This window comes from Kazachstania africana, chromosome 6 (genome assembly GCF_000304475.1).
Source record: "Kazachstania africana CBS 2517 chromosome 6, complete genome".
Lineage (NCBI taxonomy): Eukaryota > Fungi > Ascomycota > Saccharomycetes > Saccharomycetales > Saccharomycetaceae > Kazachstania > Kazachstania africana.
Window position 1 is genome coordinate 162195 of NC_018945.1, and position 27905 is coordinate 190099.

Here is a 27905-nt window from a genome sequence, read left to right on the forward strand (position 1 = left end):
TAATGTGTCAAGATTTCTCGAGTACATTTGATGTAAAGAAAAAAAATTGGATGTGGTAAATCTACTTTATGAAGAATCGATTAGGCTTTGGAGCAAGAGAAGGAGATAGGAATATGGAGGGCGATCTGTCGAGTGGCATAGGGAAGAGGAGAGTCAGAAGAAGGTATGAAGATGAGCCTGCTATTCAGGAAGTGGAAAAAGAGAGTAGTTCAGGATATGTTTCCCATGATGATGGTGGTCTAGAAACAACAAATAGGCAGCCTGTTAGAAACGTATCTCGTTATGAAGGGTCACCAGACTATAAGGAATCACATGGCCACCCTAGCATACATGATAGAATAGGCCAGAGCCGGTACGGTGGCAAAGTGTTGACCAAAGAGGCGGCCGAAGCTCAAAAATATCAAAGGCTAATTAGGGATATTCGTCACTTGGAACAAAGAGTATCAAGGACTAGTTGGGAAAGTCTTTCCCGTAATGACCAGGATGAACTTGGTTTGAAAAGAGATCTTCTAAAGTTGTATGAGCAAAGACAGTCTGAATCAAGAAAAAGTGCGCTCGCTGCTCAAGGAAGCCTGGATGCGAATAAGAATGATGCGCCAAGGCGTGGTAAACAATTTGAAAACACTGAGCAAAAGACCAGACAGCAAGTCTGGGAGGAGCGACAACTGGGAAATGCAGTTTCGAGGCAGGATACAGATGAAATCGTAATACCAGAATCTGAAAATTATGACTATGTGTTTGATGAAAAAGCCATGATTGATTTTACAAGTGATAATGAAGATTTATACTCAGAAACTGAAGAAGTTGAAGAAGAAGTCTTTCCAGAGGAACAAAAGTTATTGGACTCTTTAGAAAAGGAGGAGAACCGTATTTTGTCTGTAAAAGAATCGAGGAAATTATTACCCGTTTATCAATACAGAGATAAGCTAATGAAAGCTGTGAAGGAAAACCAAGTCTTGATTGTTGTTGGTGAGACAGGTTCCGGTAAAACTACACAGTTGCCTCAATATCTTTTTGAGGATGGTTACACTCAAGGTAACAAATTTCAAATTGCCGTTACGCAACCACGTAGAGTTGCAGCAACCTCTGTTGCGACAAGAGTTTCTGATGAAATGAATGTTGTGCTCGGTAAAGAGGTGGGTTACAGCATTAGATTCGACGATAAAACTACGCCAAATAAGACAATTATCAAGTATATGACAGATGGTATGCTTCTTCGGGAATTTTTGACCGATTCTAAGTTATCAGCATACTCTTGTATTATGATTGATGAAGCACATGAACGTACACTAGCTACAGATATTTTATTAGGTCTATTAAAGGGTGTTTTGGATCAAAGAAAAGAGCTAAGGATACTCATTTCATCAGCTACAATGAACGCCAAAAGATTTTCGGAGTTTTTTAATAATTGTCCTATTTTCAATATTCCTGGTAGAAGATTCCCTGTAGATATTCACTACACTTTGCAACCAGAAGGTAATTACATTAGCGCTGCTATTACAACAGTATTTCAGATCCATACCACACAAGCTTTGAAGGGAGATATATTGGTCTTCTTAACTGGTCAAGAAGAGATCGAAACCACGAAGGAAAAGATTGAGCAAATATCTGCAAAATTAGGCTCACGAATACCTCAGCTAATTGTGACACCCATTTATGCAAATTTGCCAAATGAGCAGCAGCTAGCAATTTTTCAAAAGACACCAGACAATTGCCGTAAAGTTGTTCTAGCTACTAATATAGCGGAAACCTCCTTAACTATTGATGGTATCAAGTATGTCATTGATAGTGGTTACGTAAAGGAAAATTCGTATGTCCCTTCTACTGGTATGACGCAGCTAGTGACTGTTGCATGTTCAAAAGCATCTACGGATCAAAGAGCAGGTAGAGCGGGTCGTGTAGGGCCTGGTAAGTGTTTTAGATTGTTTACCAAATGGTCTTATGAAAATGAATTAGAGCAAATGCCCAAAGCAGAGATATTGAGGACAAATTTATCAAATACTGTGCTATTGTTACTCTCACTGGATGTTACAGACCTTCTAAATTTTCCATTTATGGATAAACCAAGTATTTCTGCCTTAACCAAATCATTGGAAAGTCTGTATATTCTAGGTGCTCTTGATAGTAAAGGTAAGATCACTGAACTTGGTAAGATGATGTGTGAATTTCCATGTGAACCAGAATTTGCAAAAGTATTGCATACCGCAGCAACTCATAAGAAATGCATTGGTGTTTTACAAGAATGCTTAAGCATAGTAGCAATGTTGCATGAAACAACCTCTATATTTGCAGGTAATAAGAAAGAGGCTGTCGCAGCGATAACTAGTGACATAGGAAGTGATCACTTACTATATTTAGAGATTTACAACCAATGGAGAGATTCCAATTATTCAAGAACCTGGTGCCTGGATCACAAAATCCAGTTCAAGACAATGTGTAGGGTAAGAAATGTACGTGATCAGTTGTTCAAGTGTTGTAAGAAGCTCAAGCTAACTAATATTCATGAATCTACGTCGACTGCTAACGATAACGATGTCATCAGTAGGATTACTTGTGCTTTTATAAGTGGCTTTCCAATGAATATAGTTCAGTTAGAAAATGCAGGATATAAGACAATCGGAAAAAGTAAGGGTGGTATAAGTGTTAACCTCCATCCTTCAAGCGTTGTTTTCCAAAATTACAAAGTGAATGCACAAAAACCTGATAAATTCATTCTGTATCAGCAATTGATTCTGACCTCAAAAGAATTTATCAGGGGCTGTTTACCTATATTGCAAGAAAATTGGTTAGTGGAAATGGTTCCACATATGTTTGGACATTTGTCTAGAGACAAATTGTAAATTATATATGTCATTTTATGCATCACTTATGCAGTATTAAATTTAATATTCATTTTTTATGATTAGTTGCTTTTCCACACTTTAAGGGATTATTCGCGCTCTAAAGAGTAAGAAGTAAAGCTTTTACGGCACCAGAGAACCCATCGATTTATCGACCCTAGCTAGGACCTTGATAAGTTTTGATCACTTGTTTAATCAGCTTCTTATTTAGTATATAGGGAAGAAAATACTTATATAATCTACTTTCAAATGATTCAGGCATCTTTGGTGACAGCACTCTAGATTAAGGTTCTTAACAATATTTTTATTCTGAACCATTCGAATTAGCTTAGAAAAATGGTCTACAAGACTCCCTTTGTCAATGGTATTGCCTATACCACTATCACTACATACTCAAAGAGTAGTTTTGAAGAAACGCTCACTTTCTATAAGTCCTTATTGGAATTGAACGAGACAACTGTATTAAACGATACTACTGTCATGCTAGCTAATGAGGTAACATTTATAATCGTAAAATTGATCGAAGATAGTAGCAAATGCCAAAATTTCCAAGTCTACAGAAAGAACTTGATAGATCTAAGATTTGACCGAGACTGGCGTGGCCTAGCCGTCGATTCGATTACATTCACCGTTTCAAGTCTATCAATCATGATGCAGCATTTAATGAACATGAACTTACCATTCCAATGTTCACCAAGTATCACAGCGCCCACGCAAATCTACACGCTTGATCCCGTAGGTAACTTAATTGGGATGACAGGAACAAAAAATGCGATAAGTACACAACTTGCACCTCCAAAATCTCCCGTGTCAAGTGCACTACCTTCTAGGAGTAGTAGTACTCGAAACCTGAATAAAGATCTTTCCTCACATTTAACAACCGAGGGAGATTATCCATCACTTCCTCCTAATATAGACGTTTCTGATAAAAATAAACGATGTATAGCAGTTATGACATCTGGAGGAGACGCACCAGGAATGAACTCAAATGTTAGGGCCATTGTACGAACCATTATCTTCCACAATTGCAAGCCATTTGTTGTATATGAGGGATATGAAGGGCTATTGCATGGAAATATCAAGGAAGTGCTTTGGGAAGATGTCAGGGATTGGAATGCGATGGGTGGTACTCTCATTGGTACTGCACGTAGTCCAGACTTCAAAAGACGCGAAGGAAGAATACAAGGAGCTCACAATCTCATTAATTTTGGTATAGATGCCTTAATTGTTTGTGGCGGTGATGGCTCCTTAACGGGTGCTGATATATTCAGAAGCGAATGGCCCGACCTAATCAAAGAGTTACTGGACACAAATAAGATAACGGAAGAGCAATATAAGAGGCATCAGCACCTGAATATTTGCGGTACTGTAGGCTCTATTGACAATGATATGTCTTCAACTGACACTACTATTGGGGCATATTCTGCGTTAGATAGAATTTGTGAGGCTGTCGATTACGTCGAAGCCACAGCAAAATCGCACTCAAGAGCATTCGTTATTGAGGTAATGGGAAGGAATTGTGGCTGGTTAGCACTGATGACAGGTATTTCTACGGCAGCTGATTATATATTCATACCAGAAACTCCAGCTTCCAGCGAAACATGGCGTGAGGAAATGTGTGACACAGTGTCAAAGCATAGAGCCAGAAATAAGAGAACAACAATGGTTGTAGTAGCAGAAGGTGCAATAGCAGATGATTTGAAACCGATAACAGCGTCCGATATACATGAGACTTTAACGAAGAGACTAGGTCTTGATACTAGAATCACTACGCTGGGTCACGTTCAAAGAGGCGGATCTGCTGTTGCCTACGACAGAATATTGGCCAACTTACAAGGTGTAGAAGCGGTTAATGCCGTTTTAGAATCCACACCAACTTCACCTTCCCCTATCATAACTGTAAATGAGAATAAGATAAACAGGAAATCGCTGGTCGAATCTGTTAGACTAACAAAATCAGTTGCTGAGGCAATTAAGGCCAAAGATTTTAAAAAAGCAATGTCGTTAAGGGAAACTGAATTTGTGGAGCATTTACAGAACTATTTGGCCATGAATAGAGCTGATCATTATGAGCCAAAATTACCCTCCGAGAACAGATTGAAGATTGCCATAATTAACATAGGTGCACCTGCGGGTGGTATCAATTCTGCAGTCTACTCAATAGCTACGTACTGTATGTCCCAAGGACATAAACCGTACGCTATTTATAATGGATGGAGTGGGCTATCAAGGCATGAAAGTATCAGATCACTCAAATGGCATGATATTTTAGGCTGGCAAAGTCGTGGTGGATCTGAACTGGGAACTAATAGGGATACACCTTCAAGTACAGACATGGGTATGATAGCTTATTATTTCCAGAAATATCAATTTGATGGTTTGGTTCTTATTGGTGGATTTGAAGCATTTGTTTCCTTAGAGCAATTAGAGAGAGCGAGAGACACGTTCCCAGCCTTCAGAATTCCAATGGTTCTCATACCAGCAACTCTTTCGAATAACGTGCCCGGTACCGAATATTCATTAGGAAGTGACACAGCTATGAATGCTTTGATGAAATACTGTGACGCTGTCAAACAGTCAGCAGCTTCCACCCGTGGCAGAGTTTTTGTTATTGAAGTTCAAGGTGGAAATTCTGGATATTTGGCTACCACTGTATCGCTTGCTGTGGGAGCACAAGCATCTTATGTCCCAGAGGAAGGTATATCCTTGGAGCAACTGTCACAAGATATCGAAACTATAGGACAATCATTCGAAAAGGCTCAAGGTAGAGAACGATTTGGTAAGATAATATTGAAGACAGGAAATGCTTCTAAGGCGCTAGGTGCAGCAAACTTGGCTAGGGTGATTCAGGCTGAAAGCGGAGGGAAGTTTGATGCGAAATTTGCAATACCTGGCCATATTCAACAAGGAGGATTACCTTCACCTATAGATCGTACCAAAGCTACGAGGTATGCTATTAGAGCAATTGGTTTCATAGAGGATAGTCAGTCAATTATCTGTGGCTCAAGAACAGGAGACGAAGAATTCATGGCATATGACAAAAAGATATCAGCTACTGCTTCCGTCTTAGGAGTAAAAGGTTCTAGAATAACGTTTACCTCGATAAGAAAACTATATGATCAAGAAACTGATCTTCCAAATAGGATGCCGAAGACTATACATTGGGAGGGGACGAGAGCTATAGCTGATCATTTAGTTGGAAGGAAAACGGTGGGTGTAAACGGCACATGAAGACTTTTACATATAGTAATATTATTATGATAAATATGTGTACATATATTAAATTGTTGTATACCGATTAAAAGGATATTTCTATATCGTTATCTGTCGAGTCTCTCGGTATAGCACTATCGTCATTTTCGCTTTCCGGACTATCCTCTCTTTCATAACCATTGTCCTCAAGAACATTATTTATTCTTTCACTCAGCTTGGCAAATAGGTTTTTCTTAATCTGTGCTTCATTTTCTTTATTTTGTAAATAGTTTTCCCAGTAATCAATATCATAACTGAGTAAATTTATTAGTTGTTCATTATTTTGAATTAACGATTTACTATTTTTAAGTCTATGCTTGATGAAACCTGTTGCATTTTCCATCTGGTTTAAAGATTGGTTTGGATTTTTCATGATATTATGTAATGAGTAGAAAATGTGTGGTATAAATTCCCCTGTTGTAGATTGTGTAGCCACGTTCCCTGTAATATTTGTCTTTGAGCTCTGGTCTACTTTCTGAGGTAACAGCGCATCCCTTATAGCTTGTAAATCTGGATTACTGAGACTCATAGCTGTTTTTTGATGGAAGGTATAGTATTAAAGGGTAGGCTTCACTATATGTTTTGCACTCGACTATGGCAGTACTTTTCTAATTTGAGGAACGTTTTCAATTTTTCATCTATGTCGATATCCTCCATTCGAACCTTCTCGCGATCATAAAAAAAGATGCTATTCATAGTTATACATACATACATGCATACATACACCAGTGTGTTTTGCGACACATGTTGGTTAACCACACATATATACAATGGGGGCGATTGCCGTTGTTATAGATTGTATTATTATTAATATTATTATTTGGTGTTGTTGCTGTTGTTACTTGTAAAGAGATAAAGTAAGGATTTTGCAGCTTTAACACTCATTGGAGTTTCTTGTTTTTGAGCATATTTACGTTGTGGAGTATTGCTACTGTTATTATCGCGGATCTCAAAGTTTCGAATGGGTGTTTTCACATGAAACATGATGCTAGTATTTGTATTTGATGTTATGCTTGTCTGTAAACCGGAATATTCTCCATTAGACGTAGCTGAGCCGTTTAAAGATGCAGACATCGTCAAATACTTTCGAGTACTGGATCTTGCAGGAGTCTTATAGTTACCATGTGAAACGAGCAATTTTCTCCTCTTTACTACTGGTTCTGATTTAGTTCTCAGTGTTAAATTAACCCCTGTATTGGACAAAGATTTCAACTCAGAGAATTTCAAATCTGTTTGTTTCGTTTTGTATTTATAATATGCAAGTTGTAAACGAATCTGTAATTTTTTTGATACTTCATTAAAATTTCTATTTCCTGTAACAGGATTCCTCGATGGGGTTTCATAGGTAATATTTCTTGCTGGTGTATGATCAATCAAAGAGTGTATTGAGGGAAGTGAAGTCGCTGTCTTGTACACACCATTATCATTCGATAGCTTATTTAAACTAGAACCCGTCAACTCGCCCAATGGCAACCTACGATCACTTTCAGTAGACATTTCTTCTATACACACTATCTACCAGGAACCACACTCGATCACTACACTTTCTTCTCAATCATCACCATCACTACAACCTCCCAACTATATATATATGCATACACAATCCTCGAGGCTTCCAACACGCAAAGCAATAATGAATCCTCCTCTTCACAAAAGCAGTGAGTTTTTCACGTCTCTACACGACTTTCTGGGTATTTCTGACTTTTATTTGTTTACGGCTTACTTGTTTTGGTCTAAGAAGAACGCGAACCACGCCATTGTTAGCAAAGCTTCTCGCGTCGCGTCCAAAAAATTGTATAGATGGATATATATAGTAGCATAGTTAATATAGAATATAGTAGTATAGTTAGCATAGAATATAGTATGGTATAGTAATTGAGTGGTGCTAATCGAAGGGGAAGGTTATGTTACGGACCCAGTTCGTCACATTTGTAAGTAGTCTTGACTGGATGGTTTCTCCGAGTCCAGCAGCAACTTTCAGGATGTATTCGTTGAGTTCTGCACTGCCCAGGATATCCACATGTTCAGCACTGTTGACACCGCCTCTCATGTCAAATCTGTCTGGCTGATGCTTGATCTCCACTATAGTAACTTTAATGCCGCTGGGATTGTAAGGTGAGACGCCTTCAGCCCATTTGTGGCACATCGCATGTGTCACTATGGGCACAGTACCGTCACCGTCCGTGAGAAACACTGGTTGCTCACTTTCATAGTCAATAGTCAAGTTCAATCCCGTCGTCCTATCTGTCTCTTCCTTGTAAACGTATGCTCTCTCGGTAGGGTTTCCGACTCCGTATATACAATAGATCTTCATACTTGGCGCATTCGGTAATGCAACTTCTAATGGATTCGTCCAATGTGAATGATGTTTTGCATTCGCTAATAAGTCAGACTCCGTCTTGGCATATCCAAACGAATATTGATCCTCGATTCTCTTCTGTAACCAATTTGGACATAAGCTCATCAAGAGGTCAATAGCCCCTGTCATTGTTAAATTTTTACTATACTTGTCACTATCAGTTTTCACAAATCTAATAAATTGCCCATATCTATCAGTAGTATTCTTTAACCCATCTTCAAATGAAGAGTCCATGTCGCCCCATATCAGTTCGCCCCCTTTTGGTAACATGGATGGAATACCACCCCAAGTCTGTAACATTTCTACTCTTTCTTTCCTACTGAAGAATTTTTCCAACCCATACATGGCTAGCGCATTCAATTGTATGGTATCCTTCATTTCACCACTTATTAGAGCAGGTACAGCTTTTGGTGCTCCCAACAACGTGCCCGCAACATTGATGAAAGAATCAATATATTTCTCTACCCATCCATCTCCTCCATTACCATACATTGGTCCTTCTGCCTCAACCCATTTTAAAAAATAAAAGACAATCTGAGACCCCATGGAATGACCCACAAGGACGACTTTTTCATTATCGTTTAATTCATATAGCAGTTCTACCTGTTGCTTTAATTTGGTAAAGTATCTATCACGAACTTCTAAATCTAAATATGCTAATCTCCAATCATAGGCAGCGGTAATCATACTATCGGGATTATAACCTATAGCACCCAAATTCTCTAATACTTTATTCCAAATCCAATATCCAGTGACGAAAAAATCGCTTGACTCGAAACCTTGTGCAGCTCTCATTGTGAAATTTGGAGGATCTAACCCAGTCTCTGGATCCAACGACATATGCTTTAACCAGCACAACTTATCTAAAAACATGGTTCTCAACATATAGAATGACCCCCACAATCTTTTCCTGAAATGTGGAGCACTATCGCAATCAGCGTCTCCGATTACACTCCAACTTTCAATCCCAGTAGAAATGACACCAGGAACCATCACAACGGGATGTTTTGGCTGGACATCAGCTTCTTTCAATAACTGTTTACCTACTGCAAAATTCTGTTTCAAATCCTGTAATGATGAAGTCGTTAGATAACCATTCTGAATATCATTTATGAATGACGTAAACCCTTGTGGTAGTACATCTTTCCAATCATCTATATAATCTTTAAAATATTCGAAATTCATCAAATTATCAAATAATTCGCTATTATTGTTCGAAACATGTGTTGCTCCAAAGTAGAATGGTATTAGTACACCAAGGAACGCACCCAACATAAAGATAAATCTTCTAGAATCTCTAAGTCTTTTCTTCTTGTGACTCTTTTTCTTCCTATGTTCATCTTCGCCGTCATGTTCATTCTTTTCTTTCTTGTGGTGTTTATGATGACTTCTGTGGGAACCAGAAGTGTTCTCATCCATTTCATCTTGATCATCTGTTCTGTCCTTCGTTTTCCATTTCTTCCTTTTCACTAAAGCACTTGTTTCTGTATCAACCATGGTGTAGACAAAGCACTCTTCCACTAATTACTCTATCAAGAGTAGGGCTAATGCTATGATTATAGTAAGATGATCCCAAGTAGTATAATTTTGATGTTAAATGGTTATTGACACCAAAGTGGTTGAAATCTTGTAATCATCTCATCTTAGCATCGCAAAGAAAAATAAAAAAGCTGAATTTGAAGAAAACCCCGAAGTCATACTTAAGATATGCTTCCGATTAACTGTTAGTCATTATAGTGTTAAGTAAGATAAGAATAGTCAGAGCAGATGCTGAGATCAACATTAAGCAGTTGGAGAGAGTATTTGACACCCATTACAAACAAGTCTACCTTCTTAGTGACGGGACAAATAACACCGTTAGAGTTTCAGCATGCCGGTGATTACCTCGTGAGCATGTTCCCCATTTGGAAGTGGAATAATGATGGAAGCAACATTAATTTCAGAGATTTCTTGCCGCATGACAAGCAATTTTTGGTTTGTAGGAAGGTTCCCTGTCATGCAAGAGCGCAGAGTTTGATAGACGCCAGTGATAAGTATGATTTTGATAACGATGAGTTTGTGGATGGGAAAGATGGCGAAATTAACAAGGAGGAAGAAGAAAGCATCGATGATATCGACGAGCTTATTCAAGATATGGAGATTAAATCAGAAGATGACGACGTAGTCAATGGGCATACGATGTTAAAAACGCATGCAAATGAAAACCAAAGATATTATGATTTATACATCACATATTCCACCTCGTACAGGGTTCCAAAAATGTATATAGTGGGATTTGGATGTGAAGGCACCCCATTGACCTCTGAGGAAATGTTTCAAGATATTACAATGGAATATAGAGATAAGACAGCTACCATAGAAAAGTTACCTTTTTTCAAAGTTCCAATTTTATCTGTTTCTATTCATCCCTGCAAGCACGCAAACGTCATGAAGACTTTGCTGGAAAAAGTACGTTTGGTTAATCAAAAGAGAAGACGAGAATTGGAAGGACAAGAGAATCACATCCGTCATGATGATGACGAGTGGGAAGATCTGCAAGATGATGTTAACGATACTCTTAAAATAGACCAGTATTTGGTTGTCTTTTTGAAATTTATAAGTAGTGTCACCCCCACAATCGAGCACGACTATACAATGGAAGGTTGGTAAGATCGGAGTAAGGACAGTAACTTTTTCAACAAGACAAAAAAAGTTTAACAACTTTTATGCATGCATTTGTTCACATTTTATAAGGTGATTTGATAAAAATTTTTAATTTGCAAAGCATATATAATTATATATGTACATATTTTCAGAGTTCTAAAAGGAGTTCTTCTTCGTGGACTGGTTCATGTTCTTCCTCTGGCTCCTCTTCCTTTTGAGGTTCTGTCACTTTACTTGCGGGAACCGTAGGGAACTCATATTGAGTGATGTTCTGTACGTTTGCTGATTTATTTTGTTCATTATTCACTTTGGTTGTGTCATTTTCCGATGGATACGGTAAAGTGACTTGAGGCTGTGCATGTGACGGTACTTCTTCAGTAGGGTACACTGGCTCGGACGGAATATTCATGATTTCACTTTCCTTTGGATATGGAAGTGCTGCTGCTGTGCTTGCCATTTCTGAGGCAGTCTGTACCTCTAAATTTATATCTTGCAATTGATTAGCGTAAGTCGGTTGAGTCTCTAATGGTTTATTTACTTGCTGGTATTCATGAGCTGGTTCTTGTCTGTAGTACTGGGAAACGTGTTGCGGTTGAGCCTCCGTTTGTTGCGGTGGTGGTACATTAATCATTTCATGTGCTGCGTATGGATCAGAAGGCTGTGGTGGGAGAACGTATTGTTGTGAAAGATTAATATTTCTCAATTGTTCTTCCAATAGATTATCATAAATGTTCATAATATCACTAATCTTTGCATTCATGTCGATTAGTGTGTTGTATTTGTTGATCTTATCATTTAATGCATTATTTAATTTGGGTTTTGATGCTATTACTTTTTGATAAAGTTTTTGCAATTGAGTGTCTTCTAAAATTTCAGACATCGATTGTGTTTTCATTCTTTCAACTAAAGAGGCAAAAAGATAAATATCTTCCTCTTCAGTTGCAGATAATTCAAATGACGGTGGTGTTTGCATCTGTTGCATGCGAAATTGTTGGTTTTGTAATTCTCTTCTTCTTTTTTCCTCTTCTGCCTCAACCAAACTTTGCTGGATGGCTGCTTTCAAGTCTGCATCCTCTTCATCTTCAAGAGCTTGCTGCTGCTGTACTTGTGGTTCTCTGGTATGTTGTATCACAGGTATTATTGGTTCTATAGATCCCGTGGATTCCTTTAATGAAAGTTCGATTGCTTTTCTTAATTGTTCTTCTTCATCATAATCATCAGTCACTGAATCATTGCCTCTGTTCTTTCTTCTGTGTCTACGATTACGAGGCTTACCCTGTGATTTCTTGCTATCATGTTTCTTTAAATCATAATCCTCGAAACAATTATCGCAAACTCTGACTTCTTCGTATATCCCTAAATCAGGTAACGGAATGAAATGGGAAGAATGATCCTGGCAAAAGATGCCACCACACGACCGACAATGATGTCTTCTGTTTAGCATTGAGAATTTTCTTGAACAAATCATACAAGCATCAGAATCAATCCAATCTGCTGGAGTTTTCGAATCGAACATTGCCATGGGAGAATTTACATCAGTGGCATGTTCAGGAAATTTAACACCACGGGAGATAAGCTTATCGTGAACCCTCGCGACATAATTTAACTGAGAGTCATTCTTAAATGCGATGTACAATTCGTAAAACATTTTACTTGTTAATTCTAATAACTCCTCTTTCTCGTAGCTATTATCGTTGGCTTTCAGAATTGTATGCTCTAATAAATCCATGAATTCTCTTGAACATATTTCTACAATAAATGGCGTACCACCGTTTTTTATACAGACTTCTACCAACTTCCATGATGACAATTGTAAATTTGGGTTGTAAGAAGTATCGGCAATTCTTTTTTTCAATGATCTCATTACTTCCTTCGGTTGCAACTTACGAGACCTTATTACGTCTGAAATTTCCAGTGATAATGGGAGATCTATCTCACCATTTGGTATACTTTCGCTGGTTGCTCTAGCGATACTTACGTTAAGATCAGCAATACTTGTTATTGACATGGTTTCCCTATCAGGTGTTACAGAACTTTTGAATAATGTGAAAAGAATCTGTCAGCAAGTACTACTTCTATTAGAAAAGTAGTGAAGATTCAATCTCTGTTCCTAATCTATTGGATTAAATGTCTTTACAAGATTCTTGTCATGTACATAATATAAGCCCCACCACACTAACACATTAATTTGAAACTATGCCTTATGCGTGAATTTCTGAAAATTCAAAAAGGAGTAGGGCAAGAGCATAAACATGTTACCCGGTATTATCAATGGACGGGTCACGTGTACGCTAAGCACTCTGATGTGCTGTAAAACTGTAACAGCACATCTGTATTGGTGATGTAGGCTCAATTGGCTCTAGATTTAATCGTGAAATAATATCTTTATTAGAATATAATTAAATTAAATATATCGTGCTGTATATATAATGTCATACCATGTTATTTACATTTCCGATGGCTAATGAGATCATGGAGGATCTATTACTGGATGCCGTACTATTGTTTGGTGAGCTGAATATGCCGGTATTTATAAATTTTGCCTTTGGTGGTATTTGATGAGCCATATGTTGTGCAGGGATTTCGTTCTCTTTGTTATTTTCACTAAAATAAAGATCGCCATTTTTATTGACATGATTATTATTATTTGGCAGACTTGCTACACTTATTGTACTTGTGCAAGCGCTTTCATTTTTATGTTGGAATGTGTACATTGTTGGTGTAATTGGAGAAGCTTGGCTCATCATTGCACTGAATACACTACTTTCTGATTGTGCACTTACGTTTCTCATAGGAGTGTAACTTTGATTTGAATAGACAGGAGATGGGATGGATGAAGAATGTTCTGAATTGCAGGTAGTGGCAGCGACTGTTGTGTTTCTTCTGGATAGATCGAGAGATGTTGCAATATGTAATCTTTTTTGTAAGTTGAAGTGATAATCTTTAACATTTTTGATGAAGTCAAGAATACCCTTTTGATCTTTATAGACTTCCAAAAGTGAAGATGGAATATTTAAAATTGCAGTCATGAAGATGTTGGATAATTGTGTTTGTTTACTTATTGATGGTACTGGAGTTGGTAAAAAAGGGCCTTGATCTTGATTTGTGAATCTATTGATAATGGAGAAAAGACCATGAGCCATTTCGAAGATTTCAAAATCTAATAAATCGTATTGCCAAGTAGATAGATCGGTTAAAAATTTTTTCAAATTAATTAATTGAATTTTTAAATTTAAATCTTCATCTTCTTCTTCATTAACGTTGATATTTTCGTCATCTACGGTTGCATCACTATCCTGTGAAGATTGTGATTGTCTCTTATTTAACCAGATCTTTTTCTGTTCCACCTGTCTTTCGTATAATTCATATTGAATCAAACAATTTTCATCGACATTTAATACGTAATCGTTAATCATTGGTTCACAAATTTCCCAGTTTAAAGTATCCAAGATATGTCTTTCCATTTGTAAAAACATTGATTCATCGAAGATATCACTGCCACCACAATAATGTACGAGTTCACCTAATCTTGGAATTCTTGCTCTTGGATTTGGACCATAGAATCTGCCACCTGTAGGAACCACGACATTATTGATGACATGGTTACAACCACCCCAAGTCTTTGCAGCTAACCAGAGACAGGTTGCCACTACTAATTTTGCTTGATCCTTAAGGACGACTCTCTTTGAACAGTAACGATCGTATAATCTTACTGATTGGAAGAATACACCGTTAGTGACACGAGTCATGATTGACAATTCGAAAAGGAAAGATATGATTTGATGTCTTGTATTTTGAGGGTTCATTTCAGGTTGTTGATCTATCAACTTTGGGTTTGGTTTATATTTATTTGATTGAGTGATCATATCAGTTGCAATATCATTTTGATAATCTTGGATTGTTTCATAGTGTGCTAATAATTCTGAGTTTGATAATTCTATAGGGTAGTAGGTTTGCTTTGCTGTGACGACGAGGCCTGTAGACATTATTTATTGCGACGTTAGAAATTGATATAGATTATAGATTAGCAAAGTGATCTTCTTTTGATATGATAGTATTATAGGATGGATAATATTAGAATAAGACTGATCTGAATCAAGGATAATACATGATTATACGTTTGAATATATATACCAGAGAGAGAGAGAAAATTTTTACATAATAAGTCGACACTTGTAGCTTGGAAGTATATCCAGAGTATAGTAATGGTAGTATCAAGTTTTAAATTGTTGTGTGGATATACATGATTACCATTAGCAGTAATAGAGGAAACGAAAAGCATGGACCAAAGCAGACGAGTCTTGTTCCTCGAGAACGTTTGTGACGCCAAAAGAGATATGCCAAGTAATGAAAAATGGTATTTTGTCAATAATTCGTGGCAACCTTTCAGAATTTCCTCACAACAATAAGTGGTTCCTTACGAGAAAAGACGGCAGAGAAGCGGAATAGAGTTTCGCATTTTCGTGGCGGCGATTTTCTGTTTTCCCAATTGGCGGCGTGGGAAGCGAAGTGCAGCGAAGTGAAGCGCGTCTGCGACGGGAAGAGACTGTCCGAGGGACAAGGAGAAGGGCAGGGAGGTGATGGCCCAAAGGGGAAGCTGGCGCGGTTAGGACTGTCATGGCCAGATTAGGACACGTGCACGTGACTTTGTACTGGGCAGACTAATTTTTTTGTGTTTTTTGTCATGTGATCTGATCTGCAATGAGAAAAGTAGCCACGAGGGAGACATTCTGGTACGTGAATGATCTGCACCGTTTTTGAGGTAGTTGTATTCTATTTTCGGCAGTCAGGAGGGCGTTGGTAGCAGGAGAGAGAGACACTACGGTAATGGGAGCACTCCACGAAAAATTAATCAAAGTTGTGGAACAGTCAAAGTATATACAGATGTATTCTTGAAGTAATTACAAGTTGTCTCGTTTCTTAGCGTCATACCTCTCGATGCATAGTCACTATCATTTTTTTAGTATATGACAGTCGCGAAATACTACTGGTGGTAACAAACGAGAAAAAAAATATTATTACAAGAAGTAATCGCAACTACTTGATTCATAACTTCCTTCCATTACACAGAGTCCTAGAAAGTATCAGTCTTAACTCAAGTATGTTTGGACAAACCAGTAAAATGGATTCCGAAACTGAAAATGGTACTTCGTCCGGGCTGTTCAAATGGACTATGGACGCTCTCTTTGGCACTAAGATATCTCCATCAAAGAAGTACAAACAGAATTTTTACTCTCAGGATGATACAAACTATAATAATATGAGACGCACGAGACTACAGAAATCAAGATCAAATTCATTTGATGGGTTTAGTCCCACGTTTTGTAATAAATACGATCTTCTTCACAATGACAAGACAGATTCCTTACCTTCATATCATGATGGGCTCGATAACTTGATGAGTCCCATACATCTAGCGACGAAAAATAAAGGGCAGCACCATACAGATACTTTTGCTAATAAGAATTTAAAGAAGGATTATATCTTTCAATATAAATCTCCACAGAAAGATGATCCATTGATATCGAGACTTTTTCATGATCCTAGGATACGAAAGGATGTCACAGATCACACCCAGGTCCCAGGTAAGTTCCCATCGCCGCTCAAGAGACAACAGCAGCGGCAACAGGATCTTGTATCTAATAACGATTATAAACTACTATTAACTGATTTGAATGAAAATAATAAACTACTCTCAGATATTAGTAACGAAATTAAACAACAGAATGACATTGCCATAGATGTATTGAATAAAGAGAATGAGATGCTCAAATTAGAATTGGTAAAAAGGATTAACTATATCACTGAATTCAATGAAAGATATTTGAATTTAAGACAAAAATATAACACTTTGAAATTTGAAAATAGCGAAAATAAAGATAAAATAAACATGTTGATGGAAGATAAGACTTATTTGAATGCCAGAATAATCAAATTAGAACAAACGATAAGTGGTTTAAACATCGAAAATGCAAGATTTAAAAATGAATCAAAATTTCCCATAAGAGATCGGTACCGGCACCCATCACGCTCAAATAATCACAACTTCGAGAGCGACAGCTCTTTGGACACGCAGTATTTGTTAAGGAATTTATAGATATACGCTCATATGTAATAATATTAATATCAGTACTTACCATTCATTATACTCCCCCCCATATTGCATTCTATCTAGCCTTGTATCCACTGAGGGTAACACTCCATTCTTTGTTTTTTTTCAATTCTCGCTGGGAAATTTCAAAAAAAGAAGGCCAGAAAGTCGAATGTAAAATTGGTAAGGTAGCTGTATTTGGATAGTATCGCAAAGCAAAGAGAGAAAGCCTATCTCGAAGAGACAAAAGTTCTCTACTGATTTCACCATTTTCAATCACTCACTTCCATAATCTGGTATCTGCTGTTCACCTCTGCCATTTTTTTTGGTCCTACTCATTCTATCTCTCGTACATCCTCTAATAAAAAAGTGTGAAGAAAACAGTTACTTAGCACGTGATCTGTTTACCTCAAAATATTAAGCTCAAATATATTCAATGTCGTCTTTAATACAGAAACAGCCAAAATCAATGACTCCAGGTGAGTTATCTATAACTCACAGCATGACGAGTTCTGCAAATGATAGTTCAACACATGTCAAGAACGAACGATCATTGAATTTTATCGAAGAATCAAATAGAGATGAGGTAGATTTAAGTCAAAGACTGGATTTGAGCGTAATGATAGAACAGTTCATTTCCTTTCTTGGTAGAGAGCATTGGGCCAAGTATGCACAGATTACTAGTCTGTTTATACTGGGTAAATTATCAAGAAAAGAGCTATTAAATCAATTGAATGATATCTTCCAAAATATTAACGATGTACCTCGTTCTAAACTGATACGACTTCATAATCAATTACTACTGGGAATAATGACTAATTCATTGAAAGAATCTCCTTTGGGTTTGAAAGGTGATTTCGATCATCATTCAGGTTCTAATGGCAATAAGTCATGGGGATTCTCAAATGGTAGTGGCTCGTTGAATAGAAATATTCAAAAGAGAGTCGTTAAGCATAATTCTCAAATTGAAACTTATAAAAAAATTGTCATGTCATTGCCAACAAGTGATCGTAATAGGCTAAGATTAATAACAAAAGAAGCCGGTAAGAGAGGTTTCATATATTGTACTGTTTTACAGAACAGACTGAATAATATTCCTAAGATTCCAACGGTGAGTAACCCTGAAACATTGAAGAGAGTTAAAGCAAATAATCTCAAGACTCCATTAGAATGGTCACAAGATATAATGAATGGATTCAACGCACCTTTATCAACAGATAATTTCTCCTTACCAGATTCTGATTCTTTATATTTGAAGATGACTGGTATCGCAAGAGAAAATGGTTTGGTCGGGACTATCGATACAAGATGCGTTGATATGGTTTCAAATGCTCTTGATCATTTCCTGAAGAGCATTATTGAATACGGTATCGACTCTGTTAGATACAGACAGAAACGTTATTCTGATTATTATGACTTGAATGATGACGGCGTATATGTTCCAGTTGCCGATTTAAATAAAGAACGAAATGCAGTTTCCGATCTTGCGATTGCAGATGATGGTAATAAAATAGATAAGATTTCACAATTCCCTAAAATTTCTTTGACCAATGAAGATATTTATAATGCGTTATCTATATTACCGAACCTCGTTGAGCCGACATCAGGAGCTTACCATAATTTAACTACTAACGGGTTAGTGAACGATGATGAACTTGTGATAATGAAAAGTCAAATAGACGATTTACCTGAGTTCTCAAAAGAAAAGCCATTGTTTACTCCATTAAATGATAGAAACGTTGGTACGAGAGAGGAATTGAACTGGTTAATAAAAGACATTCTGACCGAAGAATAAATATGAAGAAGCATCACCTCTCTCTTTCTATACTCAAGTGACTGGTCTCATTTTATAAGTATGGCTGATACGTACCAAAGCCGGATTCTTTTCAACGAACGCTTCCCTCATTGAAATAAAGATTTTTAGATTTCTTTTTATTGATATTTAATTGTAATAATACAAGGCAGTTTGCTTCTTTGAACTATATACATTGTTTATACTATTTGGATGGTATCTCAATTGCATATATGCAAACCCAGACGAGAAAAGTGTAGCTATGAGGGGCAATGATGACGCATCCTCTATGTTTGTCGTTTTCTCAATGATTATTTTCCCGAAGAGATTTGGAAAGCTGTAGCATCATTTGAAGGTTAGAATGCTCAACATTAAATATAAAAAGTGATTTAGTGCTTTTCAACAGTTTGTTGATAAAAGTTACGTATTCTGACTGTTTTGAAGGTTTCCTTTCACTTACCAGTTTTTGTAATCCCTCTATCGTTGCAGTATCTTGGACTTGAAAGAAATATTCTTTGACAATATTATTATCGTCACCACTTCGAAAGTTAATTTCAAAAATATCTAACCCAGATAGAGGAGTTTCAGAGGATTCATCTATTTTTTTAATGCCTACGTTTCTAAGTTCATTACTAGAAATTGATGCACTGTTTTCCGAATCAATAAAAGGATTATCATCAGGCCTATTTGATAGTTCAACTGAGTGCTGTATGGTTTCGATCTCGAATATTTCACCATATGTAATGCTTATGAAGTTTAGAAACTTTTTGCGCAATTCTACCCAGGGTTGTGTAGATATTGTTATGAAAGAAAAATCCTCATGGGTTTGAAGACATTTATCGTGGAATAGTTTGTAATCTTGTGACAATATATCCTCTATAGTGTCCGTTTCGCTCGTCAAAATTCTTGAGAGTGCATATGTTTCGTTTCCTTTCGTAGTGATGGTATAGTCCCCAAAGTCAGCACGCACATTGTAGCCAGCTAGGGAAGGTTCAAAATAGAAAAATGTTCTTACAGGTCCCTCAAAATCGTCAATGGAACATTCGAGCCTTTTTCTCTGTAATCTTTCGTACTTCAGTTTCTCCTGGCTTATTGTTATAGATTGTTCATAGTTATAGGCTGATTCCAACAGTGAGCTCTTTTCTTTTTGTTCAACGGCAAGAACATCTTCATATTCTAATAATTTTTTTCTTTTTGGTGCACTCAATTCATCCAACATGTTAATTTGCTCTTGTAACCCTCTGACAGTTTCTTCGAGAGAACCGATGTTGGACGTCAACTGGGAAAGATCTTTTTCTCTGATTTCCATTCTTCTTGCTAATTTCATTCTCTCTTTCTTTAATTTCTCGTTGATCTTTCTTTTTCCATCTAGTATCTTATTCTTCCTTTGCTGAAACCCCTCCAAAGAAGATAATAGTGACCACTCTTCCTCGCTGCACTTTTTATTGTTCGAATTTTCTAATTTAATGGATTTTGTTTCAAGTTTCAACATATTGGATTTGAGAACATCGATTTCCCTTATCAGCTGTTCTCTTGGCTCTAATTTTTCGAGTTCATCAATTTCTTTATTCTTTTGCAATCTTAGGTCAGCGATAAGTTCCTTGAACTGATCTTCAGATTTTTTAATCTCGTCGTCAAAGGCAGCATTTAGCCTTTTATAATCTAGGATACATTTGTCACTATGCTTCTCGATTTGCTCCTCATATCTAAGAATATCGTCATCTAATTTTCTGATATCACTTATTACTTTGGAAAGCACGTATTCTTTTTTCTTTATGGCATAGTTCAAATCAGGGATTAATTTGGTTTGATATCTGATTATATTCCAGTTTGTCTCAGCATTCACCCCATGTAATTTTTCACCTTTTTTAATCAAATTTCTTTCAAATTGTTTACGTATTGAGATTTCTGCCACCTGTTCGTTACTTAATCTTGATTTGGAGTCCTTAGATACTTTCTTGATGGCTTTATTCTCGCTGAGTATCCTTTGTTTCTTCAAAATGTGTGCATCTGTTCCTCCGTTTGCTATTGCCGTTAAAATGACATTTGAGTTCATTTCCAGAAATCCTATCAAGTGAGTTTCTTTCAGGACACTTCAGCTTGATGTAGTACAGAGTACAACTGATGATATGCTAAGTAGGTTAGAATAATTTTGTGTGTTCGAGCAATTTGTGTTATAGCTCGAACTTTTTTTAATATTTATTCTTTCCGAATCGGGAAACATATAAATAGTAAGATGAGTTGCAATTGAATTGTGCCAGAGGTCATCGTCTTACATGGCACAGGCATCATTTTAGAGGATATTTAATGACTATTTAGTCTAGGTCAACGTACTGTCTTCATTCTTTGATCACTTAAATGAAGATAACACAGAAATTATTTGATATATGGAATGGAAATTATATTTTTTTCAAGAATGAAAGGCGACATGACATTATTTACAGTATGTATGAATATTTTTATTTAAAATCGTTGCTGCTGACATTTCTTGTCATTTGAGGTAGTGCAACTCTAATTCCATCTATGTCCTTTGACATTTTGAGCTGGCATCCAAGCCTACTAGTCTCAGTAAGACCGTAAGCTAGATCCAGCATATCATTTTCATCGTCTTCTGGTTCAGGCAATGCATCGTAGTAATCAGGATCAACGATAACATGGCATGTAGAGCATGCACAAGATCCACCGCAGGCACCCTCCATATCCAGATTATGACCTTGAGCTATATCTAACAGCGTTTCGCCTTCACAGGCATCATATGTTTGCTGAGAGCCATCTTTTAACACAAATGTGACCTTTAACTCTTCCCCAGGCACGGGTTTTTTGATATGGCCATGCTGCAATAATTGTGCTGTAGAGAAGTGCATTCGCTGGCTGTTGGAAACTACCAGAGAATTATTCAGAGAAGTCCTGACAGAAAATTGGTACGCTGTCATGGTTCGAGATAGCAAACGGAAATTTGGACTCTTTAGAACAATACTTGCTCTTGACAAAGTATTAGGCCTACAAACAGCTTTTAACATCGTCACTTCTTGTTGCTATCAAAAGGCTTCTATTTTGTTATGTATGTACAGGATAATGGAATTATTAAGTTTTCGCAATAAAAACCAGTTTGTTCAAATAGCTCCAAATGTTCGATGAGATGACTGACGATCTGCTTACAAATACAAAAAATATACCATAGCTTCCTTCCACTATCGACAAAAGAATGCTGCTACACTATCGATTTTTAATGAGAGCGAGAGAAAATATGGGTCTGGTGTATGGGTCTTCATGTATCATCATAATGAAGAGACATCGGATGAAGAGACATTTGTTACACTGTCTTTGCACAACATTCGTAGAATTAATCAGTTCTATCGAATGTTATTATTACATCTTACATGTCCATTTATATTGCGAGTTGTCTAGACAAATTTTTGGACTAAATATAGGGCTTGAGCTACAGATGGCAGGCTAACTCTGCATGATTCTTGGACGTCAAGTCTGTATCACGATTGTCATCGAAATTCAAGAGTTCCATTTGCTCCTTTAGTTTATTTATCGTAGTAGCTTCACTAACATGAGCTTTGACACCTGCTGTTGTGTCTCTATTGGTCGTAGTCAAACCATTGAACGATTTGGAACTCTTGGGCAATGTAAGCTTCTTCTCTGTCACGAGAGTATTGATAGAATTTTCAGTAGTTGTGACCTTTGTGCAATTAGCACCAACATCACTAATCCATTTGGCAACCAAAGAGGTCCAACCTACTTGATGCGATGCACCTACTCCTCTACCAGTGTCACCATCAAAGTATTCATAAAATGTGACATAATTCTTGAAATAGGGATCATTAGAAAGAAATTTAGATTGTGAGCCTGTGTAGATTGCACGTTCACCTTCTTTTTTGCCGTCAGGTAAAAACATGGCTATCATACGTGAACTTAATTCATCAGCAACTTCAGATAGATCTAGATATTTACCTGAGCCAACTGGACATTCAACTTTGAAATCGGGACCATGGTACAAAAACATTCTTTGTAAAGATTCGGTGATTAAGAAATTAGTAGGGAACCAGATAGGTCCTCTCCAATTGGAATTACCGCCGAACATACCTGAATCGGACTCCCCCGGTAAATACTTGACACAATACTCTTTACCATGGACATTCATTCTAAATGGGTGCACTTCGTGGTATTTAGATAGTGATCTAATACCATAATCTGAAAGAAATTCACTTTCGTCCAACATTCTCGTAAGAATTGCCTCCAATCTGTCCTTGGTCACAAGAGATAGTAAAACCCTTTCGCCAATGCCAGTTTCTGCCATATTTGCAACATTTCTACCAAATATTTCCGGTCTATTATTGATGAACCAATCCACTCTTTTTTTAAATCCAGGGAATTGTCTGACTAAACTAGACTCTAACGTCATAGAGGCATATAATGGAATTAATCCCACTAATGACCTAATTGGAAGCTGTTCCCTGTATGGGCCTCCCCAAGAGATGGCATCGTAGTAAAATTTGTCATGCTCATTCCACAAATTCTGTTTGACAACTTTTTGAAATTCTCCATGTGATGTATCAATCGCATATTCGAATGACATTGTGTCACTAATCAAAATGAAATGTTCAAAAAATTTTGACGCAATATCTTCATAAACAGGATTCCTCTTTGCTAGTTCCAGAGCAATATTTAACATTTGTAAAGAGAAAAATGCCATCCATCCAGTTGAATCTGCTTGTTCCAAAGTACCTCCAGTAGGCAGGGGTTCTGATCTATTGAAAACACCAATATTGTCCAGACCTAAGAAACCGCCTTCAAATAAATTCTTACCTTGAGTATCCTTACGATTAACCCACCATGTAAAGTTTAGTAATAATTTCTGAAAAACACGTTCCAAGAAGACGAAGTCTTCACGGTTGTACAAACTTTTTTCAATCTTGAAAACACGATATGTAGCCCATGCATGAACGGGTGGATTGACGTCATTGAAATTCCATTCATATGCAGGAATTTGACCATTTGGATGCATATACCATTCTCTTGTTAATAGGTCTAGCTGACGTTTAGCAAAGTCTGGATCAATCATGGAAAGTGGGATGCAATGGAAAGCACTATCCCAGGAGGCAAAAAATGGATATTCCCACTTATCTGGCATCGATAAGATATCATCGATGTAAATATGTTTCCAATTACTGTTTCTACCATTGGCTCTATTTGGGGGAGGACTTGGTTTAATACTTGGGTCACCATTATACCATGCATCAAAGGTGAAATTATAAAATTGTTTGGTCCATAATAAACCAGCGAAGGCTTGCCTTTGTATGTTTCTCATTTCTGGATTGATTGGTGAAGGATTAACTCTCCAGAAGAAGTTATCTGCTTCTTCTTTACGATTCTCAAAAATAGTGTCGAAGGCTTCCTCATTAATAACAGATAGCTCGTTGGAATTGAAGATGGTATTTTCGGGATCATCTGTAAATTTATACCTGATTGTGACACACTCGCCGGGAGGGATATTGGGGAAATAGTAAACGGCAGCAGCTTTTGTACCTTCATTATCTGGATTTACTGTACCCTCTGTATTGCCCTTTACAACATATTCCTCGACAGCATCCTTAGAATATGGGGCAGGGTTCTTTGAAGAGTTGAATAACTTCACAAAGTTCGGTTCATTTTCAGTGAATAGTAATTTTGGTTCAATATCTGCACGTTTGGATCCGTCTGCAGTGAACCCCGGAGAAGGTTGGAAAACAATTTTTCTAGTTCCATATTTCTGATGTGTGACATCGATTAAATTAGATGAGTCAGTCACTTTCTTCAAACAAGGTTTATTCTTTATATTTGAATCCCAGGCCCAAGTATTTCTGAAAAAGATTTGTGGCGCGACATGCAATTGGCCTGCATGAATTTCACTTCTGTTATGAACAGTGATTCTGAAATTCAAATCATTCGGATTATCATCACCTTTAGCCATTTCGAAAAAGACATCGAAGTATGGAGTATCATTTTCCTTTTCATTTTTAAAATATCCTTCCATTTCATTAATTTCTAATTCTTTGTCTAAATAGCCCCTCTTACCATTTTCTTGAACTAATTCATCGTATGGGTATGCCTTCATGAAAGGATACTTATACAATGCTTTCATATAAGAATGAGTCGGAGTATTATCTAAATAATAATACAGTTCTTTCACATCCTCACCGTGGTTACCTTGATGACCTGTTAAACCAAATAATCTTTCTTTTAATCTAATATCTTTACCATTCCATAGGGCCAGGCTAAGACAGATCAATTGTTTGTTGTCAGAAACACCGAAAAGACCATCTTCACCCCAACGAAAGACACGAGCATTTGCGTGTTCGAAGGGAAAATGTGACCATGCATCACCATCAGCAGAATAATCTTCCCGAACAGTAGCCCAACTTCTTTCGCTCATATATGGGCCCCATCTATACCAGTATTTTTTATGGGTTCTATTCTCTTCTAGTTTCTTTTCTTCGACGGTTGAACCGACCAATTCCTCTCTTACCTTGTTCATCGTTTTATTAAGTTGTACGTTTTAAGAGTCAAGCAATGACAAGAATATGACAGACTACACGCAATTTGACGTTATGCCTTCTTATACGAATTGCACTTCTAATGTCAAATTGACAATGGCAAAGAGCCCCTTTTACCTAATGTATGGATGATTTTCGTTTAGAATTTAGACACTTACAAAATCGGGTTTATATCCATTAAAAGAAAATTAGTAGTATATTATATAATTTGTATATATTCGAAGTTTAGTAATTTAGGATACGATTCTTTTTCGAATTCGTTATGCCTCTCTCTCTTTTCCCCTGAAAAGTTTGGATTGAAAGAGAAACTGTTACTCTTATAGGAAAAATGAGAGCGCTCATCTTACTTGTTTAGGATGTTTGTTTTCAGTAATTTCCCAAATTGGAAATATTCTGCTAGGGCTGGAGTGCATATTTTCTAGGTTTTCTCGAATTATGTTAGGGTTTGCTCGAGGGTATGGTAGATTTTCATCTTTTAATTAAGAGACAACATATAAAATAAAAAGATTCTTGTGAGAGAATATTAATATCGTATCTTATTAATAATGAGATGAATGTGTATATAATTTATATTGACTGATTAAGTCATTTTTGTGCTTTTTTTTCTTGTTTTTATCAAGTTATGCAAATGTGAGTTTCGGTATTATTATTATTAGTAGTAGTAGTAGTAGTAGTAGTAGTAGTAGTAGCGGTGGTGGTTTTTTTTCCTATTGTTTGATGAATTTTAGTAGGTGGTAATCTTATACTGAAGATAACCATATTCTGTAATTTTGTTGAGCAGCATTCATAAATGCTTCCGGATATGATTCGAAGTCGTATGACACTTTGTTAGCCGAGTTACTGAAATCTTGTACCTTTTGACTCTTGAAGTATGAGTTATCTTGGTCTAATGAGAACATAAATTCGTCATCATCGTTATTAGTGCAATGCACGCTTTCACTTTGTGGTTTGTTTGAATGTGTGTATAAGCTGTTGTCGTGAGGATGTAATAGTGGAGAATTTAATAGTAACTCATCTTCATACGAAGAAGATTCACTTAGATTTGAAGTAATGCTGTGTGATAACAATGGAGTCTCTTGACTGTTACTGAATGAAAGTGGGAATAAAGCATCTTCGTCTTGTACTGAGTAGTATGAATTTGAACTTGCTACTGACATTTCTTTTGTGTGGATATATTGTAATATGTGTATGACCTGGTTGGTTTTTTTTCTTTTAATAGAAATACTATTCTAGTGATAGTAAAATAAGTGTATAATTTATAATTATTGTTCTATTGTAAATTATAAGACGAAAATAAGTTTAATGTGAAGGAACAAGAATATTGATGCTACCATACATGGCAAGTATATATATCCAAAATTGTAATTAAACATAACCTTTGCAATTTACACGATATGCGTCATCCAACATATTATGATTCATAGAAGGAAAAAAAAAAATAGTCTCCAAGTCAATCCACAGTTTTCTTCAAAGTTCTCCATGTTTCGGTCTGTTTCCGCAATATGAGCAATCGCATGGAAAGAAAAAAGAAGAAAGAGATGGAACTATCCCGGGTGATTATTAAGACAAAAAAAAATTACACCTAAAAGTACCACGCTGCTATTCAAAAGAAGACGCGGACGACATATATTCTGGTACTGTGGTTGTTGATACATTGAGTTATGGGTATCTTGGCAAAGAAACTTTAAAATTTCCACGGCGAAATACTCTAGAGAGCGTATGTAACGAATGAGGATAGGTTTATTTTCAACTAAAAAATTATGCACCTACGCTACTCTCAGATTTGGACGTAGCGATCTCGGTACTCCTTGCTTCTCCCCCTTGATGTGGCTGTACAATCTGCGTCCTTCCCTCGCATAACCTCTTGAGTTATTTCAACAGTAAAAAAATCTCTATTTAGCGTGATTTAGTTTCATTCAGTCACCACCACCGTTGTGAGCAGTCAAATTTGACACCCCCATTAAATGTGTGTTCAATTTCCCACTGTTTCTTTCCACCTTGCTTTTCTCTGCTATTGAGAACGGCTGACATTGCTCATTGACCCACGAGGTCATCTTTTCTTTTCCCTTCTCCGAGCTTCTCCAAGATTCTCATGACACCGCGGCAATTCGCACCCGGGCCGTGGAATCTGAATGTGGGAAAAAAGAGTCAAACGGCAGATTCATTCCTGTTTTTCCGTCGTGAATATGGAAAATGACTCTACCGTCAAGGTCACCAATTCACCGATACTGTGTATATATGATGTAGATGTAGTCATGCTGCCATGCAAGATAATTACATAATGTTCTTGGTCGGTCATCTCGTTAAGGGTGCTGATGACAGACGCGAAGCCACATTCCAATTCCATATTATATCGTGCATGAAAATTGAAACGTGATCTACTAAG

General features: G+C 36.9%; 14 protein-coding genes across 14 annotated transcripts; 5 read left to right on the forward strand and 9 right to left on the reverse strand.

Annotated features, from left to right (window-relative positions):
• Positions 1-113: 113 nt before the first annotated feature.
• PRP2 (DEAH-box RNA-dependent ATPase PRP2) lies at positions 114-2840 on the forward strand (the record flags this gene model as incomplete). Its single annotated transcript, XM_003957770.1, has 1 exon — positions 114-2840. One exon carries the CDS (start codon positions 114-116, stop codon positions 2838-2840), a length of 2727 nt encoding a protein of 908 aa, XP_003957819.1.
• A 336-nt stretch (positions 2841-3176) lies between these two features.
• On the forward strand, positions 3177-6071 carry KAFR0F00880 (uncharacterized protein; the record flags this gene model as incomplete). Its single annotated transcript, XM_003957771.1, has 1 exon — positions 3177-6071. The coding sequence occupies one exon, from the start codon at positions 3177-3179 to the stop codon at positions 6069-6071; it is 2895 nt and encodes a 964-aa protein (XP_003957820.1).
• A 67-nt stretch (positions 6072-6138) lies between these two features.
• On the reverse strand, positions 6139-6621 carry CSE2 (Cse2p; the record flags this gene model as incomplete). Its single annotated transcript, XM_003957772.1, has 1 exon — positions 6139-6621. One exon carries the CDS (start codon positions 6619-6621, stop codon positions 6139-6141), a length of 483 nt encoding a protein of 160 aa, XP_003957821.1.
• A 287-nt stretch (positions 6622-6908) lies between these two features.
• NRM1 (Nrm1p) lies at positions 6909-7589 on the reverse strand (the record flags this gene model as incomplete). Its single annotated transcript, XM_003957773.1, has 1 exon — positions 6909-7589. One exon carries the CDS (start codon positions 7587-7589, stop codon positions 6909-6911), a length of 681 nt encoding a protein of 226 aa, XP_003957822.1.
• Positions 7590-7977: 388 nt separating this feature from the next.
• LRO1 (phospholipid:diacylglycerol acyltransferase) lies at positions 7978-9948 on the reverse strand (the record flags this gene model as incomplete). Its single annotated transcript, XM_003957774.1, has 1 exon — positions 7978-9948. The coding sequence occupies one exon, from the start codon at positions 9946-9948 to the stop codon at positions 7978-7980; it is 1971 nt and encodes a 656-aa protein (XP_003957823.1).
• A 270-nt stretch (positions 9949-10218) lies between these two features.
• On the forward strand, positions 10219-11100 carry ATG3 (Atg3p; the record flags this gene model as incomplete). Its single annotated transcript, XM_003957775.1, has 1 exon — positions 10219-11100. One exon carries the CDS (start codon positions 10219-10221, stop codon positions 11098-11100), a length of 882 nt encoding a protein of 293 aa, XP_003957824.1.
• A 142-nt stretch (positions 11101-11242) lies between these two features.
• On the reverse strand, positions 11243-13102 carry VPS27 (ESCRT-0 subunit protein VPS27; the record flags this gene model as incomplete). The annotated part of the gene is made up of 1 exon (XM_003957776.1): positions 11243-13102. The coding sequence occupies one exon, from the start codon at positions 13100-13102 to the stop codon at positions 11243-11245; it is 1860 nt and encodes a 619-aa protein (XP_003957825.1).
• Positions 13103-13526: 424 nt separating this feature from the next.
• On the reverse strand, positions 13527-15080 carry CLN2 (cyclin CLN2; the record flags this gene model as incomplete). Its single annotated transcript, XM_003957777.1, has 1 exon — positions 13527-15080. One exon carries the CDS (start codon positions 15078-15080, stop codon positions 13527-13529), a length of 1554 nt encoding a protein of 517 aa, XP_003957826.1.
• A 1136-nt stretch (positions 15081-16216) lies between these two features.
• Positions 16217-17191, forward strand: BBP1 (Bbp1p; the record flags this gene model as incomplete). Its single annotated transcript, XM_003957778.1, has 1 exon — positions 16217-17191. One exon carries the CDS (start codon positions 16217-16219, stop codon positions 17189-17191), a length of 975 nt encoding a protein of 324 aa, XP_003957827.1.
• A 430-nt stretch (positions 17192-17621) lies between these two features.
• On the forward strand, positions 17622-18980 carry HFI1 (Hfi1p; the record flags this gene model as incomplete). Its single annotated transcript, XM_003957779.1, has 1 exon — positions 17622-18980. One exon carries the CDS (start codon positions 17622-17624, stop codon positions 18978-18980), a length of 1359 nt encoding a protein of 452 aa, XP_003957828.1.
• A 301-nt stretch (positions 18981-19281) lies between these two features.
• On the reverse strand, positions 19282-21033 carry VIK1 (Vik1p; the record flags this gene model as incomplete). The annotated part of the gene is made up of 1 exon (XM_003957780.1): positions 19282-21033. One exon carries the CDS (start codon positions 21031-21033, stop codon positions 19282-19284), a length of 1752 nt encoding a protein of 583 aa, XP_003957829.1.
• Positions 21034-21436: 403 nt separating this feature from the next.
• YAH1 (adrenodoxin) lies at positions 21437-21997 on the reverse strand (the record flags this gene model as incomplete). Its single annotated transcript, XM_003957781.1, has 1 exon — positions 21437-21997. The coding sequence occupies one exon, from the start codon at positions 21995-21997 to the stop codon at positions 21437-21439; it is 561 nt and encodes a 186-aa protein (XP_003957830.1).
• Positions 21998-22416: 419 nt separating this feature from the next.
• On the reverse strand, positions 22417-25500 carry KAFR0F01000 (uncharacterized protein; the record flags this gene model as incomplete). The annotated part of the gene is made up of 1 exon (XM_003957782.1): positions 22417-25500. The coding sequence occupies one exon, from the start codon at positions 25498-25500 to the stop codon at positions 22417-22419; it is 3084 nt and encodes a 1027-aa protein (XP_003957831.1).
• A 759-nt stretch (positions 25501-26259) lies between these two features.
• On the reverse strand, positions 26260-26676 carry ATG41 (Atg41p; the record flags this gene model as incomplete). The annotated part of the gene is made up of 1 exon (XM_003957783.1): positions 26260-26676. The coding sequence occupies one exon, from the start codon at positions 26674-26676 to the stop codon at positions 26260-26262; it is 417 nt and encodes a 138-aa protein (XP_003957832.1).
• Positions 26677-27905: the final 1229 nt, after the last annotated feature.